At 47.1% G+C, this 24,993-nt stretch overlaps 1 protein-coding gene across 4 annotated transcripts in view; it reads left to right on the top strand.

Moving 5' to 3' along the window:
- Positions 1-2,673: 2,673 nt before the first annotated feature.
- The window catches only part of LOC140392540 (uncharacterized), a 71,218-nt gene continuing 48,898 nt past the window's right edge, over positions 2,674-24,993 (top strand). For 3 of the 4 annotated variants that reach the window (XM_072477820.1, XM_072477817.1, XM_072477819.1), the window contains exons 1-4: positions 2,675-2,758; positions 10,263-10,359; positions 16,976-17,153; positions 23,137-23,282. In XM_072477820.1, coding sequence (XP_072333921.1) covers positions 10,270-10,359; positions 16,976-17,153; positions 23,137-23,282 — 414 coding nt within the window. In that variant the 5' untranslated portion in view covers positions 2,675-2,758; positions 10,263-10,269. Of the gene's footprint in view, positions 2,759-10,262; positions 10,360-16,975; positions 17,154-23,136; positions 23,283-24,993 lie in introns of all 4 variants that reach the window. The other variant, XM_072477818.1, reaches the window with a different exon arrangement.

Genomic DNA, 24,993 nt, shown 5'->3' with positions numbered 1-24,993 from the left:
ACCTGTGGACCTGTACTCCTCGATCTCTTTGACTTTCAATACTCTTGAGGGTTCTACCATTCACTGTATATTCCCTACCTGCATTAGACCTTCCAAAATGCATTACCTCACATTTGTCCGGATTAAACTCCATCTGCCATCTCTCCGCCCAAGTCTCCAGACAATCTAAATCCTGCTGTATCCTCCGACAGTCCTCATCGCTATCCGCAATTCCACCAACCTTTGTGTCATCTGCAAACTTACTAATCAGACCAGTTACATTTTCCTCCAAATCATTTATATATACTACAAAGAGCCAAGGTCCCAGCACTGATCCCTGAGGAACACCACTGGTCACAGCCCTCCAATTAGAAAAGCATCCCTCCATTGCTACTCTCTGCCTTCTATGGCCTAGCCAGTTCTGTATCCACCTTGCCAGCTCACCCCTGATCCCGTGTGACTTCACCTTTTGTACTAGTCTACCATGAGGGACCTTGTCAATGGCCTTACTGAAGTCCATATAGACAACATCTACTGCCCCACCTGCATCAATCATCTTAGTGACCTCCTCGAAAAACTCTATCAAGTTAGTGAGACACGACCCCCCCTTCACAAAACCGTGCTGCCTCTCACTAATACGTCCATTTGCTTCCAAATGGGAGTAGATCCTGTCTCGAAGAATTCTCTCCAGTAATTTCCCTACCACTGAAGTAAGGCTCACTGGCCTGTAGTTCCTGGGATTATCCTTGCTACCCTTCTTAAACAGAGGAACAACATTGGCTATTCTCCAGTCCTCCGGGACATCCCCTGAAGACAGCGAGGATCCAAAGACTTCTGTCAAGGCCTCAGCAATTTCCTCTCCAGCCTCCTTCAGTATTCTGGGGTAGATCCCATCAGGCCCTGGGGACTTATCTACCTTGATATTTTTTAAGACACCCAACACCTCGTCTTTTTGGATCACAATGTGACCCAGGCTATCTACACCCCCTTCTCCAGACTCAACATCTACCAATTCCTTCTCTTTGGTGAATACTGATGCAAAGTATTCATTTAGTACCTCGCCCATTTCCTCTGGCTCCACACATAGATTCCCTTGCCTATCCTTCAGTGGGCCAACCCTTTCCCTGGCTACTCTCTTGCTTTTTATGTACGTGTAAAAAGCCTTGGGATTTTTCTTAACCCTATTTGCCAATGACTTTTCGTGACCCCTTCTAGCCCTCCTGACTCCTTGCTTAAGTTTCTTCCTACTTTCCTTATATTCCACGCAGGCTTCGCCTGTTCCCAGCCTTTTAGCCCTGACAAATGCCTCCTTTTTCTTTTTGACGAGGCCTACAATATCACTCGTCATCCAAGGTTCCCGAAAATTGCCGTATTTATCTTTCTTCCACACAGGAACATGCCGGTCCTGTATTCCTTTCAACTGCCACTTGAAAGCCTCCCACATGTCAGATGTTGATTTGCCCTCAAACATCCGCCCCCAATCTATGTTCTTCAGTTCCCGCCTAATATTGTTATAATTAGCCTTCCCCCAATTTAGCACATTCGTCCTCGGACCACTCTTATCCTTGTCCACCTGTACTTTAAAACTTACTGAATTGTGGTCACTGTTACCGAAATGCTCCCCTACTGAAACATCTACCACCTGGCCAGGCTCATTCCCCAATACCAGGTCCAGTACCGCCCCTTCCCTAGTTGGACTGTCTACATATTGTTTTAAGAAGCCCTCCTGGATGCTCCTTACAAACTCCGCCCCGTCTAAGCCCCTGGCACTAAGTGAGTCCCAGTCAATATTGGGGAAGTTGAAGTCTCCCATCACCACAACCCTGTTGTTTTTACTCTTTTCCAAAATCTGTCTACCTATCTGCTCCTCTATCTCCCGCTGGCTGTTGGGAGGCCTGTAGTATACCCCCAACATTGTGACTGCACCCTTCTTATTCCTGATCTCTACCAATATAGCCTCACTGCCCTCTGAGGTGTCCTCTCGCAATACAGCTGTGATATTCTCCCGAACAAGTAGCGCAACTCCGCCTCCCTTTTACATCCCCCTCTATCCCGCCTGAAACATCTAAATCCTGGAACGTTTAGCTGCCAATCCTGCCCTTCCCTCAACCAGGTCTCTGTAATGGCAACAACATCATAGTTCCAAGTACTAATCCAAGCTATTGAGGGAATTGTGAACCGGAAAATAGCTTAGCAACAGTATGTATGCGATGATAACTGATTTTTACTGTAGTAAAACTATTTAGGTTTATGTGAAATGTGGCTGATGTGACTGGGTAGACCCTTACTTCTTGTTTATTGAAATCTACTGGAAACCTTTTGATTTGGATCCTGTGTTTGCATTGAGTGATCCGCTGCAAGGTGATTGCGGGCTGGAAGGTCTTGTCCAGAATGAATGGACAATTGGGCACATTTCTGAAGATGTTGCTTGTTGCCCTCCCTCCCTGTGTGTTTCCATCTCTTTCTGCCCCCAGGTTGACATGTTGAGTACAGTGTGTAAAGAGCAGGAGGCGGCTGGAGCGCTGGCCACAGCACCGAGCAGCACAGCCTCGGGGCGATCAGCCAGAGTGCAGAAATCGGTGAGTTTTGGGTTGTGACAAAATGTTTCAGTTGTTTACTTCAGCTCCTTGATTCTTTTTTGCTGGAAGTGACGCAGCCCAGCAGCCTGTTGTCCGGAAGTATTTAGCCGTTTGAAAGTGAAATGAGCAGCAGTACACACACAGCCCCGACTGACCGACTGGGAGGCAGCAGGCGGACAGGTAGCCGATCTGGGTGGCAGGTTTGTACGCGGCTGGCACCGGGTGAACACAGCAAAACTCTGACTCCAAACAGCTCAGGAGCGGTGTCCCAAACACCGGGGAGACATACAGATATATAGATAGAGAGACATAGACAGAGAGACACATAGAGAGATACATTGACAGAGATACATAGAGAGACAGATATATACATAGACAAAGATAAAGAGACAGAGATACATAGAGGGACAGATACATAGACAGAGAGAAACATCGACAGAGATACAGAGACAGAGAGATGCAGAGACAGAGAGATGCAGAGACAGAGAGATGCTGAGACAGAGAGATACAGAGAGAGACAGAGCGATGCAGGGACAGAGAGATGCAGAGACAGAGAGATACATAGTCAGAGAGATGCAGAGACAGAGAGATACATAGTCAGAGAGATGCAGAGACAGAGAGATACAGAGACAGAGAGATACAGAGACAAAGATAAAGAGACAGATACATAGAGGGACAGATGCATAGACAGAGAGAAACATCGACAGAGATACACAGAGATACATAGTCAGAGAGATACATAGACAGAGACACATAGACAGAGTGACACATAGAGAGATACATTGACAGAGATACATAGAGAGGCAGATATATACATAGACAAAGATAAAGAGACAGAGATACAGAGAGAGACAGATACATAGACAGAGAGAAACATCGTCAGAGATGCAGAGACAGAGAGATGCAGAGACAGAGAGATGCAGAGACAGAGAGATGCAGAGACAGAGAGATGCAGAGACAGAGATACAGAGACAGAGAGATACAGAGACAGAGATACAGAGACAAGGAGATGCCGAGACAGGGAGATGCAGAGATAGAGAGATGCAGAGACAGAGAGATGCAGAGACAGAGAGATGCAGAGACAGAGATACAGAGACAGAGAGATACAGAGACAGAGATACAGAGACAAGGAGATGCCGAGACAGAGAGATGCAGAGACAGAGAGATACAGAGACAGGGAGATGCAGAGACAGAGAGATGCAGAGACAGAGAGATGCAGAGACAGAGAGATGCAGAGACAGAGATACAGAGACAGGGAGATGCCGAGACAGAGAGATGCAGAGACAGAGAGATACAGAGACAGAGATACAGAGACAAGGAGATGCCGAGACAGAGAGATGCAGAGACAGAGAGATGCAGAGACAGAGAGATACAGAGACAGAGATACAGAGACAAGGAGATGCCGAGACAGAGAGATGCAGAGACAGAGAGATACAGAGACAGAGATACAGAGACAAGGAGATGCCGAGACAGAGAGATGCAGAGACAGAGAGATACAGAGACAGAGATACAGAGACAAGGAGATGCCGAGACAGAGAGATGCAGAGACAGAGAGATACAGAGACAGAGATACAGAGACAAGGAGATGCCGAGACAGAGAGATGCAGAGACAGAGAGATACAGAGACAGAGATGCAGAGACAGGGAGATGCCGAGACAGAGAGATGCAGAGACAGAGAGATACAGAGACAGAGATGCAGAGACAGGGAGATGCCGAGACAGAGAGATGCAGAGACAGAGAGATGCAGAGACAGAGAGATGCAGAGACAGAGATACAGAGACAAGGAGATGCCGAGACAGAGAGATGCAGAGACAGAGAGATACAGAGACAGAGATGCAGAGACAGGGAGATGCCGAGACAGAGAGATGCAGAGACAGAGAGATACAGAGACAGAGATGCAGAGACAGGGAGATGCAGAGACAGGGAGATGCAGAGACAGAGAGATGCAGAGACAGAGAGATACAGAGACAGAGATACAGAGACAAGGAGATGCCGAGACAGAGAGATGCAGAGACAGAGATACAGAGACAAGGAGATGCCGAGACAGAGAGATACAGAGACAGAGAGATGCAGAGACAGAGAGATGCAGAGACAGAGAGATACAGAGACAGAGATACAGAGACAAGGAGATGCCGAGACAGAGAGATGCAGAGACAGAGAGATGCAGAGACAGAGAGATGCAGAGACAGAGAGATGCAGAGACAGAGAGATACAGAGACAGAGATACAGAGACAGGGAGATGCAGAGACAGAGAGATGCAGAGACAGAGATGCAGAGACAGAGATACAGAGACAGAGAGATGCAGAGACAGAGAGATGCAGAGACAGGGAGATGCCGAGACAGGGAGATGCAGAGACAGAGAGATGCAGAGACAGAGAGATGCAGAGACAGAGAGATGCAGAGACAGAGAGATGCAGAGACAGAGAGATGCAGAGACAGGGAGATGCAGAGACAGAGAGATGCAGAGACAGAGAGATGCAGAGACAGAGATGCAGAGACAGAGATACAGAGACAGAGAGATGCAGAGACAGAGAGATGCAGAGACAGAGAGATGCAGAGACAGAGAGATGCCGAGACAGAGAGATGCAGAGACAGAGAGATGCAGAGACAGAGATACAGAGACAGAGAGATGCAGAGACAGAGAGATGCAGAGACAGAGAGATGCAGAGACAGAGAGATGCAGAGACAGGGAGATGCAGAGACAGAGAGATGCAGAGACAGAGAGATGCAGAGACAGAGATACAGAGACAGGGAGATGCAGAGACAGAGAGATGCAGAGACAGAGATGCAGAGACAGAGATACAGAGACAGAGAGATGCAGAGACAGAGAGATGCAGAGACAGGGAGATGCCGAGACAGGGAGATGCAGAGACAGAGAGATGCAGAGACAGAGAGATGCAGAGACAGAGAGATGCAGAGACAGAGAGATGCAGAGACAGAGAGATGCAGAGACAGAGAGATGCAGAGACAGAGAGATGCCGAGACAGAGAGATGCAGAGACAGAGAGATGCAGAGACAGAGATACAGAGACAGAGAGATGCAGAGACAGAGAGATGCAGAGACAGAGAGATGCAGAGACAGAGAGATGCAGAGACAGGGAGATGCAGAGACAGAGAGATGCAGAGACAGAGATACAGAGACAGAGAGATGCAGAGACAGAGAGATGCAGAGACAGAGAGATGCAGAGACAGGGAGATGCAGAGACAGAGAGATGCAGAGACAGAGAGATGCAGAGACAGGGAGATGCAGAGACAGAGAGATGCAGAGACAGAGAGATGCCGAGACAGAGAGATGCAGAGACAGAGAGATGCAGAGACAGAGATACAGAGACAGAGAGATGCAGAGACAGAGAGATGCAGAGACAGAGAGATGCAGAGACAGAGAGATGCAGAGACAGGGAGATGCAGAGACAGAGAGATGCAGAGACAGAGAGATGCAGAGACAGAGAGATGCAGAGACAGAGATACAGAGACAGAGAGATGCAGAGACAGAGAGATGCAGAGACAGAGAGATGCAGAGACAGGGAGATGCAGAGACAGGGAGATGCCGAGACAGAGAGATGCAGAGACAGAGAGATGCAGAGACAGAGATACAGAGACAGAGAGATGCAGAGACAGAGAGATGCAGAGACAGAGAGATGCAGAGACAGAGAGATGCAGAGACAGGGAGATGCAGAGACAGGGAGATGCCGAGACAGAGAGATGCAGAGACAGAGAGATGCAGAGACAGGGAGATGCAGAGACAGGGAGATGCAGAGACAGAGAGATGCAGAGACAGAGAGATGCAGAGACAGAGAGATGCAGAGACAGAGATGCAGAGACAGAGATACAGAGACAGAGATACAGAGACAGGGAGATGCAGAGACAGGGAGATGCAGAGACAAGGAGATGCCGAGACAGAGAGATGCAGAGACAGAGATACAGAGACAGAGAGATGCAGAGACAGAGAGATGCAGAGACAGAGAGATGCAGAGACAGAGAGATGCAGAGACAGAGAGATGCAGAGACAAGGAGATGCCGAGACAGAGATACAGAGACAGAGAGATGCAGAGACAGAGAGATGCAGAGACAGGGAGATGCCGAGACAGAGATACAGAGACAGAGAGATACAGAGACAGAGATACAGAGACAGAGAGATGCAGAGACAAGGAGATGCCGAGACAGAGAGATGCAGAGACAGGGAGATGCAGAGACAAGGAGATGCCGAGACAGAGAGATGCAGAGACAGAGATACAGAGACAGAGAGATGCAGAGACAGAGAGATACAGAGACAGAGAGATGCAGAGACAGAGATACAGAGACAGAGAGATGCAGAGACAAGGAGATGCCGAGACAGAGAGATGCAGAGACAGAGATACAGAGACAGAGAGATGCAGAGACAGGGAGATGCAGAGACAGAGAGATGCAGAGACAGGGAGATGCAGAGACAGAGAGATGCAGAGACAGAGAGATGCAGAGACAGGGAGATGCAGAGACAGAGAGATGCAGAGACAGAGAGATGCAGAGACAGAGATGCAGAGACAGAGATACAGAGACAGAGATACAGAGACAGGGAGATGCAGAGACAGGGAGATGCAGAGACAGAGAGATGCAGAGACAAGGAGATGCCGAGACAGAGAGATGCAGAGACAGAGATACAGAGACAGAGAGATGCAGAGACAGAGAGATGCAGAGACAGGGAGATGCCGAGACAGAGATACAGAGACAGAGAGATACAGAGACAGAGAGATGCAGAGACAGAGATACAGAGACAGAGATGCAGAGACAGGGAGATGCAGAGACAGAGAGATGCAGAGACAGGGAGATGCAGAGACAGAGAGATGCAGAGACAAGGAGATGCAGAGACAGAGAGATGCAGAGACAGAGATACAGAGACAGAGAGATGCAGAGACAGAGAGATACAGAGACAGAGATACAGAGACAGAGAGATGCAGAGACAAGGAGATGCCGAGACAGAGAGATGCAGAGACAGAGATACAGAGACAGAGAGATGCAGAGACAGAGAGATGCAGAGACAAGGAGATGCCGAGACAGGGAGATGCAGAGACAGAGAGATACAGAGACAGAGATACAGAGACAGAGAGATGCAGAGACAAGGAGATGCCGAGACAGAGAGATGCAGAGACAGAGATACAGAGACAGAGAGATGCAGAGACAGAGAGATGCAGAGACAGGGAGATGCCGAGACAGAGATACAGAGACAGAGAGATACAGAGACAGAGAGATGCAGAGACAAGGAGATGCCGAGACAGAGAGATGCAGAGACAGAGATACAGAGACAGAGAGATGCAGAGACAGAGATACAGAGACAGAGAGATGCAGAGACAGAGAGATGCAGAGACAGGGAGATGCCGAGACAGAGATACAGAGACAGAGAGATACAGAGACAGAGAGATGCAGAGACAAGGAGATGCAGAGACAGAGAGATGCAGAGACAGGGAGATGCCGAGACAGAGATACAGAGACAGAGAGATGCAGAGACAGAGAGATGCAGAGACAGAGATACAGAGACAGAGAGATGCAGAGACAGAGAGATGCAGAGACAGAGAGATGCAGAGACAGGGAGATGCCGAGACAGAGAGATGCAGAGACAGGGAGATGCCGAGACAGAGAGATGCAGAGACAGGGAGATGCAGAGACAGAGAGATGCCGAGACAGAGAGATGCAGAGACAGAGAGATACAGAGACAGAGATACAGAGACAGGGAGATGCAGAGACAGAGAGATGCAGAGACAGAGCGATGCAGAGACAGAGAGATGCAGAGACAGAGAGATGCAGAGACAGAGAGATGCAGAGACAGAGATACAGAGACAGGGAGATGCAGAGACAGAGAGATGCAGAGACAGAGAGATACAGAGACAGAGATACAGAGACAGGGAGATGCAGAGACAGAGAGATGCCGAGACAGAGAGATGCAGAGACAGAGAGATGCAGAGACAGAGATACAGAGACAGAGAGATGCAGAGACAGAGATACAGAGACAGAGAGATGCAGAGACAGGGAGATGCCGAGACAGAGAGATGCAGAGACAGAGAGATGCAGAGACAGAGAGATGCAGAGATAGAGAGATGCAGAGATAGAGAGATGCAGAGACAGAGAGATGCAGAGACAGAGAGATGCAGAGACAGAGATACAGAGACAGAGAGATGCAGAGACAGAGAGATACAGAGAGAGACAGAGAGATGCAGAGACAGAGATGCAGAGACAGGGAGATGCAGAGACAGAGATGCAGAGACAGAGAGATACATAGTCAGAGAGATGCAGAGACAGAGAGATACAGAGACAGAGAGATGCAGAGACAGAGAGATACAGAGAGAGACAGAGAGATGCAGAGACAGAGAGATGCAGAGACAGAGAGATACATAGTCAGAGAGATGCAGAGACAGAGAGATACATAGTCAGAGAGATGCAGAGACAGAGAGATGCAGAGACAGAGAGATGCAGAGACAGAGATACAGAGACAGGGAGATGCAGAGACAGAGAGATGCAGAGACAGAGATACAGAGACAGAGATACAAAGACAGAGAGATACAGATACATAGAGAGATGCGGAGACAGAGGAACAGAGACAGAGAGATACACAGCAGCTGGCAGTGCCAACAGACTGCCAAGTTAAACCAGGATATCTAACTTTTAATTTCCGCCAGACAAGCTGCGATGGGATTTAGAACAAAACGTGTTTGGGTCAGAAAAAAAACACACACAAGGGCAAGAAAACAAAAATCTGGAAAGAATAATGGGCGTTTCAGTACAAACAGCCGACAGTGAGGGTTCATTGTAACTTAGTGGGACAGTTTAAAATTTTCCCCAGTTTGGGTGTGGGGATGGGGGAGGGGACAATGCTAATAAAGTGAAACTGATTTCTATTTCCAGGATCCACTACATTTCCGCTGGTCTGCAATGCTATTGCTCATCAGCAAAGCAAAAACAAAGCTGGTACAGATAGCACAGTGGTTATGTGACTGGGCGGGACTGATGACCAGGAAACCTGAGTTCAGTTCCCACCATGGCAGTTTGTGAACTCAAAACAAACTGGAATCAAAAGCTACTATTAGAAATGGCGACATAAAACTACCGTTAAAAACCGAACTGGTTGGCTGGCGTTTTTATCTGGCCCAATGTGTACAGCAGCCGAGAAGGTGGCACTGGCCATGCATGAATCTTAAAAGGGACCGTGCAGGGCAACACAGCAAACCTGAACTGGGAGGGGACATTGGTCTGTGACAGACTGCCAGTGTGGTTGACTCTTAACTGACATTGCACGCATGCTGTATCAAACATCAGGGGTATTTGAAATGCAGTAGGAATTGCACAATTAGGAAACTACATGAACAGGTTTTAATGGAGCAACTAGGCTTTGCACCCCTTTGGCTGCCAAAGGACGGATGACCTAGAATAACAACAAGTTGGCACCAAACTTTATTTTCCCTTTATGTAATGCCAGAGAATTCTCAAGCCATCATTCTACATGTGGGTTTGTACATGTGTGAGCCCGTGAGGATTGATGAATATGTTTAGGGTTTGGTTGTCCCAAAGTGGTTTTCATTTGTACCGACCTTTGTCAAAGATCATCCATAAGGGACATTTCATTTTGCCCTGATTTGTGAATGTTAGGACATCATCATGCATCGCAAATCTCTTGTGAAGCCAATCATTTTTTAATCAGTTGAATGATTTGCCATTTGTGTAACTTTTCTATTTAAAGAGACAGCATGGAGTCCCATATTAATGAGGACATTGAGTCTTCATCACCAAACCTAATGCCACGGCATAGAGCGCTCATACCCACGCCATGTGGCCCAGTAAGTCTGACACATTTGTGCTGTTTGTAACTTTGTTGTTTTGAGACTGTACTATCAGCAAATTCAGTTAGCGTATTGGGGCGAGTTATTGTATAGGGCATATTCTCAGAAACAGCCTCAAGGAGGTCAGTTATGCCACAGCAGGTGGTAAGTTCCAGACTACCCAAATCCCAAAGGAAAATGTGAAACAAGCTGCCACAATGGTTTGCAATTTGTATATTATGAGGAGTTATCTAAAATCTAGATAATTAAATTGCAGACCACTTGTGATGAGTTTTCAATATCTAATTTCAAAATTTATCAAAACTACAGGGGGGGGAAATAACATTTGAAGACTCAAGAACATCTTTACACAGGTACTACAAATACTTCTTAAAAGACACTGGATTAAGTAAGCTCAGAGCTAAAACTCCCTTCTGGTGGCAAGAGTCCTTATAGATTTTCTTTTTTTTAAATATAAATTTAGAGTACCCAATTCTTTTGTTCCAATTAAGGGGCAATTTAGCATGGCCAATCCACCTACCCTACACTTCTTTGGGTTGTGAGGATGAAACCCACGCAGACATGGAGAGAATGTGCAAACTCCACACGGACAGTGACCCGGGCTGGGATCGAACCTGGGTCCTCAGCGCCATAGGCAGCAGTGCTAACCACTGTGCCATCATGCCGCCCCCCCTATAGATTTTCTAGTCAATAAACATCCAGTGACTTTACCACACAATACCTTGTTGCTTCATGGGAAATCTCACACTGGCTCTCATGTCTGAGGGTGGTTGAAAAACTGGTGTTCACAGGCCTAGCTTCAGCACACTGTGTCTTGTTCAAGATCTCACAGTAACACACAACAGCCTTCAGTCTAACTTTAAATATGTTTTTCCTTTTGATCTTCTATTGTATTGTTTCTACCATCCTTTAGAGTTTCTTCTTCCCAGAATTGATCAATCCTTTTTTAGAATTACTTTATGGCGACCATATTCCTAAAGCAAGCTTACTATTTTGTCTCACACGTTTATAATCTCCCAATTGTATATGTTTCTTTTGAAATCCAACGATCAACTTTAAAGTAGTTTTTCTTATCTGCCTAATCTAAATTCAAGAAGGATGGTAGGGATAAAGCAGGAAATTAAAGGCCAGTGAGTCTAACTTCAGCGGTAGGGAAACTATGGGAAAAAATTCTGAGGGACAGGCTAATATCCACTTGGAGAGGCAAGGATTAATCAATGATAGTCAGCATGGCTTTGCCAAAGGGAAATCATGTTTTACAAATTTGATAGAATTTTTCAAGGAGGTGACTAGATGTGTAGATGAGGGTAGTTCAGCTGATGTAGTCTACATGGAATTCAGTCAGGCTTATGTTATGGGCGAGGCGTTTTCAGAACCCCAAAATGTATCATGGAGTTCAACCAGCCTCTCCCTTTAATGTATTTGTTGCTTTTCCGAGCACACGGCTTGTTCCCTAGGTGTGGGATTACAATTATAGACATGTGGGTTTTTAAACACAAAACAATGTTTATTCCATGAACTCAACTTAACATCTTAACTAAACATTGGATCTCTTAACACCCCTTACTCCAAAGATAACTCAGAAAATATTGCAACAGTAAATAATTCCTCAAAATGTTCCTTCAAACTTCCAAGAGACTTAACACCTTTAAACAGAATCACATCAGGCTAAAGGCTTTACTATTATGAGTTTAAATCACCCAAATGATCCAGAGATAGTCTTTCATGGCAGAGATCCAGCTCACTGCAAACACAGACACTCCCCAAGCTCTTTTTCTCCAAACTGCAGCTCTCTGGAAACACACACAAGCTCTTTTTCTAACTGCAAAACTCAACTGCAAAATGGCTGACCTGACCTCAGCTCCACCCACTCTCTGACATCACTGTTTTCTTAAAGGTACATTGCTTAAACATCCATGTCTTAAAGGTACTCTCACATGGCACTTATGACAAGGTCTCGTATAGGAAACAGGGCAAGAAGGTAAGAGCTCATGGGATCCAGGGCAATTGGGCAAATTGAATCCAAAATTGGCTCAGTAGCAGTGATGGTCGATGGTTGTTTTTGTGAAAGAAGCCTGTATCCAGTGGCGTTCTTCAGGAATCGGTGCTGGCTCCCTTGCTGTCTGTAGGATACATTAATGATCTGGATGTGAATGTAGGAAGTGTGACCAATAGATTCGCAGGGAACCAAAAATTGGTGATGTGGTAAATAGTGAGGAGGAAAGCCTTAGATTCTAGGCCAATATAGACGGGCTGGTTAGATTGGCAGAATAGGGGCAAATGGAATTTAACCCTGAAAAGCGTGAGCAAATGTAATTTGGGCAGGGAATATAGCCTGAATGGCAGGACCCCAGGAAGTATAGAGGATCAGAGGGACTTGGGTTCCATGTCCATAGATCCCTGAAGACAACCGGGGAGGTAGATAAGGTAGTTAAGAAGGCATATGGGATACTTGTCTTTATTAGCCGAGGCATAGAATATAAGAGCAAGGAGGTTATAATGGAGCTGTAGAAAACATTAGGTCACAGATAGAGTACTGTGGCAGTTCTGGTTGCCCCACTATAGGAAGGAAGTGATTGCAAAAGTGAGGCTGCAGAGGAGATTCAACAGGATGGTGCCTGGCTGGAGTGTTTCAGCTGTCAAGAGAAACTGGATAGGCTGGAGTTTCATTCCTGAGAGCAGAAAAGGCTGAGGGGAGACCTGATTGAGGTGTGTAAGATAATAAGATTATGAGGGGCATAGATAGGGTGGGTAGGAAGTAGCATTTCCCCTTAGCAGAGGGGTCAACAACCAGGGGGGGCAGAGATTTAAGCTAAGGGGGGGAGGGTTAGAGGGGATGTGAGGAAAAATATTTTCACCCAGAGGGTGGTGGGAGTCTGGAACTCGCTGCCTGATAGACTTGACGAGGCAGGAACCCTTAAAATTTAACGTATTTAGATGAGCACTTGAAACGCCAAGGCTAGAGACCAAGTGCTAGAAAATGGGATGAGAAAATATAGACATGTGATGGTTGCCGCTGATACGATGGGCCGAAGGGCCTCTTTCTGTGCTGTAAAACTCTCTGACTCTGTGACTAAATTCCTGGTCGAGCTATTTCCCTGGTTCCCTGTTCATTGCCTCAAACAAGAGAGGATCCAACCACCGCCCCTTGACATTCAATGGCATTACCATCGCTGAATTCCCCACAATCAACATCCTGGGGGTTACCATTGATCAGAAACTGAACTGGACCCAGCCATATAAATACTGTGGCTACCAGAACGAGTCAAAGGCTAGGAATCCTGCTGCAACTAATTCACCTCCTGACGACCCCCCCCCCCCCCCCCCAACAAAGCCTGGTCCACCATCTACAAGGCACAAGTGTGAGGGAATACTCTCCTCTTGCCTGGATGAGTGCAGCTCCAACAACACTCAGGAAGCTCGACACCGTCCTTGATTGCTCCCCATTCCACAAACATTCACTCCCTCCACCATCAACAAACAGTGGCAGTCGTGTGTACCATCTACAAGATGCACAGCAAGAACTTGCCGCGGTTCCTTAGACAGCACCTTCCAAACCCACGACCCCCCCCCCAACCATCCAGCAGGACAAGAGCAGCAGATACCTGGGAACCCCACCACATGGAGTGTTCCCCTCCAAATCACTCACCACCCCGACTTGGAAATATATTGCTGTTCTTTCACTGTTACTGGGTCAAAATCCTGCAACTCGTGGGTCTCCTCGCACAACCCAAAAAGATGTGCAAGGGTAGGTGAATTGGCCATGCTAACTTGCCCCGTAATTGGAAAAAAAAGAATTAGGTACTCTAAACCTAAAAGAAAACTTGGAACTTATAGAATTTACAGTGCAGAAGGAGGCCATTCAGCCCATCGAGTCTGCCCCAGCTCTTGGAAAGAGCACCCCACCCAAGGTCAACACCGCCACCCCATCCCCACAACCCAGTAACCCCACCCAACACTAAGGGCAATTTTTGGACACTAAGGGCAATTTATCATGGCCAATCCACCTAACCCGCACGTCTTTGGACTGTGGGAGGAAACCGGAGCACCCGGAGGAAACCCACGCACACACGGGGAGGATGTGCAGACTCCGCACAGACAGTGACCCAAGCCAGAATCGAACCTGGGACCCTGGAGCTGTGAAGCAATTGTGCTATCCACAAGGCTACCTGCTGCCCTCCCTAACAGCACAGTGGGTGTACCTACACCTCAGGTACTGCAGCAGTTCAAGAAGGCAACTCACCACCACCTACTGAAGGGCAATTAGTGATGGGCAATAAATGCTGGGCCTAACCAGCTACACCCACATCCCGTAAATGAATTTTTTAACAGCCCCTTCACACCTCCTTTATTTTTTATGTTTTAACCTTTGCAGTCTAACCATTTTCAGTTTAATTAAACCAATCACACCGGAGGGCAGCACGGTGGAGCAGTGGTTAGCACAGCTGCCTCATGGCGCCGAGGTCCCAGGTTCGATCATGGCTCTGGGTCACTGTCCGTGTGGAGTTTGCACATTCTCCCCGTGTTTGCGTGGGTTTCGCCCCCACAACCCAAAGATGTGCAGGGTAGGTGGATTGGCCACGCCAAATTGCCCCTTAATTGGAAAAAATGAATTGGGTACTCTAAATTTATGGGGAAAAAACAATCACACTGGGGGATGGGGAGGTGGGGTGGGGGTCACGTGATGTGAGCGTGGGGGGGGGGGGGGTGCTGTGTTATCAAAAGCTCTGGCGCTATTCACCTTTTAATCCTATTTTTTAATCCTGATGCACAACCCATAATTATTTAATCCCGGCGTGTATGCCCTGTGCTATGCTCCTGTAAGATCCTGGCTACATTTTGGTGATGAGGAACTGAGTTAAGTCAAGAAAATCCTGGTCTGACTGAGGCGGTTGGAGTTGGCCGGGATATGGCCCAGTTTGCAGTGGCGGTTTCGCTGGTGAGCGATCCTCGGTTTCTGCGATGCTGTTGGCTTCAAGATGGTCTTTTAGAATCGTAGAATCCCTACAGTGCAGAAGGAGACCATTTGGCCCATCAAGTCTGCATCGACCTGCTCAAAGAACACCCTACGTAGGCCCATCACTCACCTTATCCTCATTTTAAAAATAAATTTGGAGTACCCAATTATTTTTTCCAATTAAGGGGCAATTTAGCGTGGCCCATTCACCTCCCCTGCATACCTTTGGGTTGTGGGGACGAAACCCACGCAACCACGGGGAGAATGCGCAAACTCCACACGGACGGTGACCCAGAGCCGGGATCGAACCTGGGATTTTGGCGCCGTGAGGCAGCAGCGCTAACCCACTGCGCCACCGTGCTGCCCCCGACTCACCGTATCCTCATAACCCAATAACCCCACACTCCAATCTACCTAACCTGTTTATCTTTGGACTGTGAGAGGAAACCGGAGCACCCGGAGGAAACCCATGTAGACACGGGGAGAACGTGCAGTAAGTAATAGCTAATAAATAAAGCAACAGTATAAAATCTATGTTACAGAAATCTATTATATCTCTTTAGTACAGCTAACAATCTATCTCAATCTTTAACTACCTTTCTTCATTACCTTCTCCCAGAACACCGAGAGACAAACCCCTTATAAGACTCTATGGTGCCATGAGATCTTGTTAACCCTTTACACTCCTTACATTATACATATCATTACAGGAGTCCCCAGCGCTGGTGGTTGTGGTGGGGTGGGGGGGTGGGGGGGGGGGGGAGGGGGGTGCTGTGGAGCCCCCGGATTCTGCGGGGGTGGGGGGGCATTAGTGGAGGAGGGCTTCTTTCTGTGCTGATTAGAGCTGGTGCCCCGATCTCTGCCGGCTCTGTCAGGGCCCCTCCCACCACCACAGTAATGGCATGAACCCGTCTCTCTCAGCACCACCGCTCCCCCCCATCCCCCCCACCCACACCCACACCCAATGATTTTTTTCCAGAGCGGCCCAAAGTCCGGACTGTGCCACACATCCGGAAAAGCGGAGTTCTGCTCACCGTCTCCACGGCCGACTTTTCTTCCCATATTTTTAGTCGAAACAAATCCTGGAGCTGTGCCCCACAGCGTCACGTTGGTGGACAGCCTCAGCTGAAAGGGCCACGCGGTAGTCCAGGGAGGCAGGCTATGCCTTGGCATGACCCTCACCCCCCTGGGGGCTGGCTGTACTTACTTGAGCGGGGCCGGTGGTTCTCTTCACCAAGTCCCCAATTGTCAAGACCTGTTGTAAACCCAGCAGCCGGGGTCGGGGTGGGGGGGGGAGTGTTGGGTGGGAGGGAGGGGGTGATATCCTAATGTGAGGGTTGATGCATTGCGGAAATCCGCCATTATATGTTCATGTATGGTAATTGGGTTCCCAAAATTTCACGACGGGAACCCCATTAAGTCATTGGCAGGGAGCAGGGAAAATCCGAACAGGAAATCCCGCCTCAAAATGCGTTTGGGGAATCCTGTCAATTTTCCATCTCCATCGGTTCTCCTGCCCACCAAAAACCATGGCAGAGAATCCCAGGCTTTCATTGAGTTGTGCGTTTCAAAGCATAATAGATACTATTGGTTAAAAATAAACTTCAACGTTATGTGATCTGGAGAGAAATGTATCTTTTCCTTCTCTCCGCATAGATGAAACAATGTTCAGATTTATCCAACTTAGAGAAATCGTTTGTCACTGCAGCAATTCTCTCTCTCCTTGCTGTGATAGCGGTTACAATTGAAAGTATTGTAAATCAGGCTAAAACTGGCAGTGGAGGTCAACCCCAGGAAGACTTCACCATCTCAATAGTCCAGCTGATTGGAATAGGTAAGATCTATTCAGTTCATTAACTGTGAATGCGTGACCCGGGCGGGGGCCTCCACGCTGGCCGGTTTAAGCCGGCCAGTGAACGGGAGTGAGGTGGGGGGAGGGGCTGCGGCCATCGGAGCCTGGCAGAACAGGGTCCGAGTGGTCTAGCTGGGGTGGAAAGTTGGGGGGAAGGAACCGAGGTTGGGGGAGGGGTTTTACAAGAGGCAGTGGACGGGAGGAGTTGGAGACTGGGAGGGGGGGGGGTGGGGAGAGACTGGGAGGGGGGGGTGTACAACTCTTGGGTATCATGTACGGTACTCTTTCAGAGGCTGGATGGCGTTGAGTGTAAGGGGGGGGGGGGGGGAGTGGACTCTATAGGTCAATGGTGACCATGGGCGGTCCCGGACTCCTTTTTCTTTTTCTCCTTTGTGTTTTGTTGCCACCGTGGGAGGGTTTGGTTTATTGGATGCATATATTGACAGGTGGGCCGTTGTTTGGGGTGGTGGGAGGATGGGATCGTTGGTATTGTTAAGGAGATTGATTTTGTATTTGTTACCGTTTACTGTCTGTGGGTGGGGTGTAAATTTTGAAGGAAAATGTGAAAATGGAGAATAAAAACATTTTTTAAAACTGTGAATGCATGACGGTTCATTAACAACCAGACTGGCACACAGGTGGCACTGCCAGGGTGCCAGGCTGGCACTGCCACTGTGCCCAGGTTGCACTGTTAGCTGGCAGGGTGCCACCCTGCCCAGAGCACATGCACCTGAGTGCCTCCAATCCCCTGGGAGACCTCCTTGAGTGCTGATCCCCGTTTGTGGGCACCTGTAATGAACGGTGCTCGCCCAAGGTCTCCAAGGCGAGGGGGTTAGATCCCATGTCTTGGTTAGGTCTCGGGAACACACATTAGAATGAGACTAGCTGTCTCGTCGAATGTGCAGCTTTGGCAGAAAGTGATTCCGCCCACAATGGGCGGGATTCACACCGCGAGATCTAACGCAATTTCGCAAGGCGTGGAAAGCTGGGTAGATCCCGGAAGTGGAATCTCCCGGTAACTATTGGCTGCTTGGCGCTGTGCGCGCTGCCTTTCAGGTGCAGCGTGACCTGTAGATCTCGCCTGCAGTGACTGTGCACCCCTAATGCTCGAAGTTGCAGCAATAACCATTACTGCATCATCTGTACGATGAAGAAAAACAACTTTAAAAGTGCAGTTTCGGTAATGGTGGATTTTGAAAATGTTGAAGGGGGTTTGAGCTTTGTAAAATTCAGTTCCCTGGTAAAGGTTAGTGAAAGATGTTGGAGATTTTGATATTTGACATTTTTCCCACGCTTTCTGCAAGAGTTTGAAGAGTGTTGCGATTCAAAATCTGAAGCTGAAACAGAAATAGTTCCTTAGTGTCCAGAGATATGTAGGTTGGGTTAAGGGGTTTTGGGATAGGGTGGGTGAGTGGGCTTGGATGGAGTACTCTTTCAGAGGGTTGGTGCAGACTCGATGGGCCGAATGGCCTCCTTCTGCACAGTAGGTATTCTATGATTCTAAGTTGCAACTGATTCCTGACTTAAGCATCAATGCTCATTGACTAAAACAGGAATAGTCTATGGCCAGAATTCTCCGCTGTCAAGATTTTCTGTTCCCGCCTGGAGAATTCAGCCCTCTACATGTGCAGGTGCCATAGCTTCTGATGAAGATGTCCACTGGTGTTTGCATGTCTCGTTCCTCAGAAATAGAAAATAATCTGTGTTCTGTCAAAGAGCTTCCTTGAAAACTACTGGTTGTTTTGAAGCAGAACTTGAGTGTCAATCATGGCTGGAATCTGAACTCACAAACTCATTGGCTAAGAGCCAAATTTGCATCACCAAACTGCCCTAAATTATTTAAAGACATGGGATTCATTAAGAAGATAGAGGGGTCCGGGTGACCAAAGACCAAAACTAAGAAGCCTGTGGGTGGAAATTCTTCAACCGGCCCGGAGGCTTGGCGGCGAGCCTTGGCAGGGGAGATGGTGCTCTGGCTGTTGAGGCCACCCCAATCACGGCAGATAGGCTAACTGGAGTACTGGCTACTGACTTTGAAAAGCAGTTTGAAATACAATTTGAGAGGCAATGGAGAGTGATGTGTGATTTGGACAAGTTGAGTGAGTGGGCAAATGAATGGCAGATGCGGTATAATTTAGATAAATGCGAGGTTAACCACTTTGGTAGCAAAAACGAGAAGGCAGACTATTAACAGAATGGCCATAAGTTAGGAGAGAGGACTGTGCAACGAGACCTGGGTGTCCTTGTACACCAGTCGCTGAAAGTAAGCGTGCAGGTGCAGCAGGCGGTAAAGAAGGCTAATGGTATGTTGGCCTTCATCGTGAGAGGATTCGAGTGCAGGAGCAGGGATGTGTTGCTGCAATTATACAGGGCCTTGGTGAGGCCACACCTGGAATATTGTGCGCAGTTTTGGTCTCCTTATCTTTTTTTTTAATCTAAAAAAATAAGAGTACCCAATTCATTTTTTTCAATTAAGGGGCAATTTAGCATGGCCAATCCACTTACCCTTACACATCGTTTGGGTTATGGGGACGAAACCCACGCAAACACGGGAAGAATGTGCAAACTCCACACGGACAGTGACCCAGAGCCGGGGGGGGGTGGTGGTTGGGGGGGGGGGGGGGGTGTTTAATGGCGTCTCCTCCATCTAACACTGCGGCAGACGTTTTGGGCGAATGAGCCCCCACGAGCGGTGATAGCCAGATTCTACAGATGCTAGGAAAAGGAGCGGCTCCTGAAGTGGGCCAAGGAAAATCACGATGTGAGATGGGAAGGAAGCCAGGTTAGAATATACCAGGATGTCAGAGCGGAGCTTGAGAAGAAGTGGACGGCCATTAATAAGCCAAAACGGTTTTGTACAAGAGTGGAGTGAGGTTTGGAGTGGTGTACCCGCCAAGGCTGGGTGTTACCAGCACACTGGGCTAAATCGCTGGCTTTGAAAGCAGACCAAGGCAGGCCAGCAGCACGGTTCAATTCCCGTACCAGCCTCCCCGAACAGGCGCCGGAATGTGGCGACTAGGGGCTTTTCACAGTAACTTCATTTGAAGCCTACTTGTGACAATAAGCGATTTTCATTTCATTTTCATTTCATTTCATACCTTCGGGTCAAAGGACCATTATTTCGATACTTCGGAGGAGGCAGAAGCTTTTTTTTACAGAGCATGGACTGGGGTCGAATTAAACGGTCTCTTGTGGTCTTGTTATGGTTGTTTATGGGGAGTGGTTTGGGGATATTTTGTATATAATTGTTGTTACTTCTTTGCTTTTGGTTGGGATGAGGTTGTCTTGTATAAATTGTATGGTGGAGGATGGGAGGTTAACTGTTTTGTGGGATATTGTTTAGACCATAAAATAGAGGAGCAGAATTAGGCCATTCGGCCCTTTGAATCTGCCCCACCATTCAATCATGGCTGATAGGTTCCTCATCACCATTCTTCTGCCCTCTTCCCATAACCTCGTTCCCCTTATTAATCAAAGATCCCCATATTAATCAAGAACACCAGATTTGTGCTGGAGGTGTTGTTACCTACAGGGCTACAGATCCAAGAGCTGGAAGGTGGAATTGGACAGGATAGTTCTTTCTCAGAACATAAGAACCAGGAGCAGGAGTTGCCAATTTAGCTTCTGGAGCCTGCTCCACCATTCAGAACGATCGTGGCTGATCTCACCATGACCTAATTTCCATTGTCCTGCCCGTTCTCAGTAACCCTTCCTCCCGTTACTAATTAATTAAATATGTCTAACTCCTCCTTAAATTTGCTCACTGTCCCAGTATCCACAACACGCTGGGGTAGCGAATTCCACAGATTCACAGTCCTTTGGGAAAAGTAGTTTCTCCTCAACTCTGTTTCAAATTTGCTACCTCTTACCCTGAGACTATGACCTCACGTTCTAGAATGTTCCACAAGAGGAAGCGTCCGCTCCATGTCTACTTTATCCGTACCTTTTAGCATCTTGTATATCTCAATTTCATCTCCCCCCATTCTTCTAAACTCTAGAAGTATCGGCCTAGACTGCTCAATCTCTCTTCATACGACAAACCCCTCACCTCTGGAATCAATCTAGTGAACCTCCTCTGAATTGCCTCCAATGCCACTACATCTTTCCTCAAATAAGGGGACCAAAACTGCACATAATAGCGGTCTCACCAATGCCTTGTACAGTTGCAACAATTCCTTTAGCTATAAATGGCAACATTCCATTCACTTTCTTTATTACCCGTTGTACCTGCATGCTCGTTTTCTGTAACTCATGCACGAGGGCTCCCTGCACATCGGAGCTCCCCGAAATGTCTCCCCATTTAGATAATAAGTTCCTTTTCAATTTTTCTGACCAAAATGTATGACCTCACGCTCATCCACGTTAAACTCCATCTGCCACATTTTGGCCCACTCTCTTAACCTATCTATATCCATTTGTAAGGTTCTTATTTCCTCATTGCAACTTACTGTCCCACCTATTTTAGTGTCATCTGCACATTTGGCTGTAGAACCTTCTATCCCTGTATCCAAGTTGTTAATATAGATTGTAAATAGCTGGGCCCAAGGATCGAACCCTGTGGCACGTCACTAGTTACATCTTGCCAACCAGAAAATGAACATTTATCCCGACTCTCTGTCTTCTGTCCGTTAGCCAGTCTTCTAGCCAAGCTATTAAATTACCCCTAATCCCATGTGATCTCACCTTGTGAATTAACCTTCTGTGCGGCACCTTATCGGAAGTCCAGATATACTATATCTACAGGATCTCCATTATCCACTTTGCTTGTTACATCTTCAAAGAACTCTAGCAAATTAGTCAAACATGATTTACCCTTCATGGCTGACTCTTGGCTGCCCAAACGCCCTGATATTACTTTTTTAATAATGGATTCTAACAATTTTCCAACAACAGATGTGTTATATTAGCATTTTTCCAATCCAGTGGAACCTTTCCCTGTCCAGGGAATTTTGGAATATTATAACCAATGGATTCACTGTCTCCACTGCCACTTCCTTTAACACTCTAGGGTGTAGGCCATCAGGTCCTAGGGACTTGTCTGCCCTCAATCCCAATGGTTTGTTGAGAACAGTTTCCCTATTGCTGGTTGTTCTAAGTTCCACCTTTTCCATTACCTCTGAATTACCCGTTCCTTTATGGATGGTACTAGTATCCTGCACCAGGAAAACTGAGGCAAAATATTGACTTAGCATCTTTGGATTTGTTTATTGTCACGTGTACCGAGGTACAGTGAAAAGTATTTTTCTGCGCGCAGCTTAACAGATCATTAAGTAAATGAAAAGAAAAGGAAATAAAAGAAAATACATAATAGGGCAACACAAGGTCTCCACCATTTCTGTGTTCCCCACTATTAACTCTCTGGTTTCAACTTCCAAGGGACCAACATTCACTTTAGCAACTCTCTTTTATGTACTTATAGAAGCTTTTGCTATTGTTTTTGATATTTTGCGCAGTTTATGTTTGAAACATTCAAAATCTTCCAGCTGGCTTTTGCAACATGGTGTACCTCAGTTTTTGTCTTTATATTGTCCATGTTTAGCCATGGATGTTTTTTACCCCCTTTCCATCTTCCTTCCTCTCTGGAATATGTTTTAGTTGTGAGGAGTTGAGGATCTCCTTAAACAATTGTCACTGCGCATCATGAATATGTTAAGTTCTGAAGTTCTTTGTTAATGGCTGTTATTGTTGGATTAGAGTTTGGATTCTGGTTGTGATTGGGTATCTGAGATGGATGTGGCGGTGGGAATGGGGGCTTCAGTGGTGCAGGCTGTGGCTTTGGGGGCAGGTCTCACTCAGAGATGAGCAATGGCTGAAACAAAAGCAGTAACATCCCACTATAGTTGGGCAAGGAGAGCAGCTCTTGTCCTTTACTCCATTTAGATACCAGCTGATCACTATTGCAAGCCTGTTCCTTAATATACTGATCAATACCAATGCTCTGCCTTACCTGCTTATATCTCCCTAGTGTTCTGCTTTTACTATGTACTGCGTGGAACTTTCCAGGAGAATCGGCAGGAGCTAATTGCCTTTATTCTGTCCATTTTACTCGTGGTGGTCCGATCCCTGGTGAACTTTTCTTCAGCAACACCAAACGAAAGAGAAGAACTGAAGGTGGGTGTCAGGAACAGGTTCTGTGCTTTGGGCCTTTGAGTAATTACAGTGGAACTGTGGCCAAGATCAGCTTAGCCATGTACGTATTGAATGGTGGAGCAGGCTTGAGGGGCCAAAGAGCCTATTCACACTCCAATTTCTAATGTTTCATATTGGCCAGAATTTTATGTTACTCGGGCGGATGGGCTTCCGACCAAGAAGCATGTGACATCACACGAGAATGCAACGGGTGCGCGTCCTGACGTCAGCATGCACTCTCGCGATATTCCGGTCAGTGGGCATGTGCGAGAGTCGCAAGTGTGCCTGCCCACAATCGGGCAGGTAATGTAGTCCATTGAGGGGCCAATTGAGGGCAATTTTACATGGCCCATCTGCTTTTACAGTTGGGGCGGAGGAGTAGATTGGCCAGGCGGCTTTTACGTTTTAGCTCCAACCTGGGTCGGGCGCGGGATAAAATTAACAAATGTGCCCGGGGACTGAGGTCATCATTTAGAACATAAGAACATAAGAACTAGGAACAGGAGTCGGCCATCTGGCCCCTCGAGCCTGCTCCGCCATTCAATGAGATCATGGCTGATCTTTGTGGACTCAGCTCCACTCTCCGGCTCGTACACCATATCCCCGAATCCCTTTATTCTTTAGAAAGGCATCTATCTTTTTCTTAAAAACGTTTAAAGAAGGGGCCTCAACTGCTTCACTGGGCAAGGAATTCCAGAGATTGATTGTGTTCCCCACATACCGGCGGAATAATTCTAACGGCAAAGTTAATTTCTCACGGGTCAGCAGCTCCCTGAGACAGCGACACAGCGGCTGCCCTCCTGAGGGAGCACATTAAAAACTCCAGCGATCTACCTAATGTGTGCTGTATGCAGTGATCAGTGCAGAGTTAATTCCTCGGTATACTGCTCACTGTTATCTGTTGTAGCCACTGTAAGTGAAAGAGAATGGAGTTGATCAGCCTTTCTGGGCATTTTTACTCTGGACTCCTAGACATGACTGGCGTAGAGTATCAGACTGGTGAATCTGAGGCAGAAAGATCTGCTCCTTTTCCACATAACGTTCAGCAATATTTCAACAGCAGGATACAGTCCACCCTGATTCTGAACCTCTGAGACGTGCCCCCAGAGCTACAGCCACAGGTTATTGAACAAAATACCCTTTTTTTCAGAGAACTGTTCCTTCTTTTCATGTTTATTATATTTGACCATTATTTTGGGTGCTGGTCTCCGCTGGTGGCTAATTGGGAACCTGGATAATTTATTTCTTTTTTTTCTTTTTCAATAAACTTTATTTGTAATACATTTGTGGTAACGTCTGTAAACGGCGATTACAATTTAGTTTAGCGATACTGGTGTGGCCATGCTTCTGGCACTTTTATGAAAATGTGAGTGCGTGCGTGTGTCTGTTGCGGACTCAACCAGTTTATGTAGCAACACTGACAGGAAGGAAAAATTGGAGCACCTTCTCTTTGTGAAACTTTAATGTTGCAGCATAGAGGAAAATGAGACACTTTTAACTCTCTTAGCCCAATACTTCTGTGTTGTGCGTGTAAAACACATTAAACCAAGATCCCAAATAATTCAGTGAATAAGGGAACATGCATGTGGAATATCCAGTGTGTACTGCACCCTGCCAAACATGGCCACTGAACTTGCAACTTTGCAGTTTACGTTTTAGCACATTTTCCAGTTTTAATTTTTATTTAAGTTGG

This window comes from Scyliorhinus torazame, chromosome 16 (assembly GCF_047496885.1).
Source record: "Scyliorhinus torazame isolate Kashiwa2021f chromosome 16, sScyTor2.1, whole genome shotgun sequence".
NCBI lineage: Eukaryota > Metazoa > Chordata > Chondrichthyes > Carcharhiniformes > Scyliorhinidae > Scyliorhinus > Scyliorhinus torazame.
The sequence above is the reverse complement of the archived record's forward strand: the minus strand, read 5'-3'. Positions and strand labels throughout refer to the sequence as shown.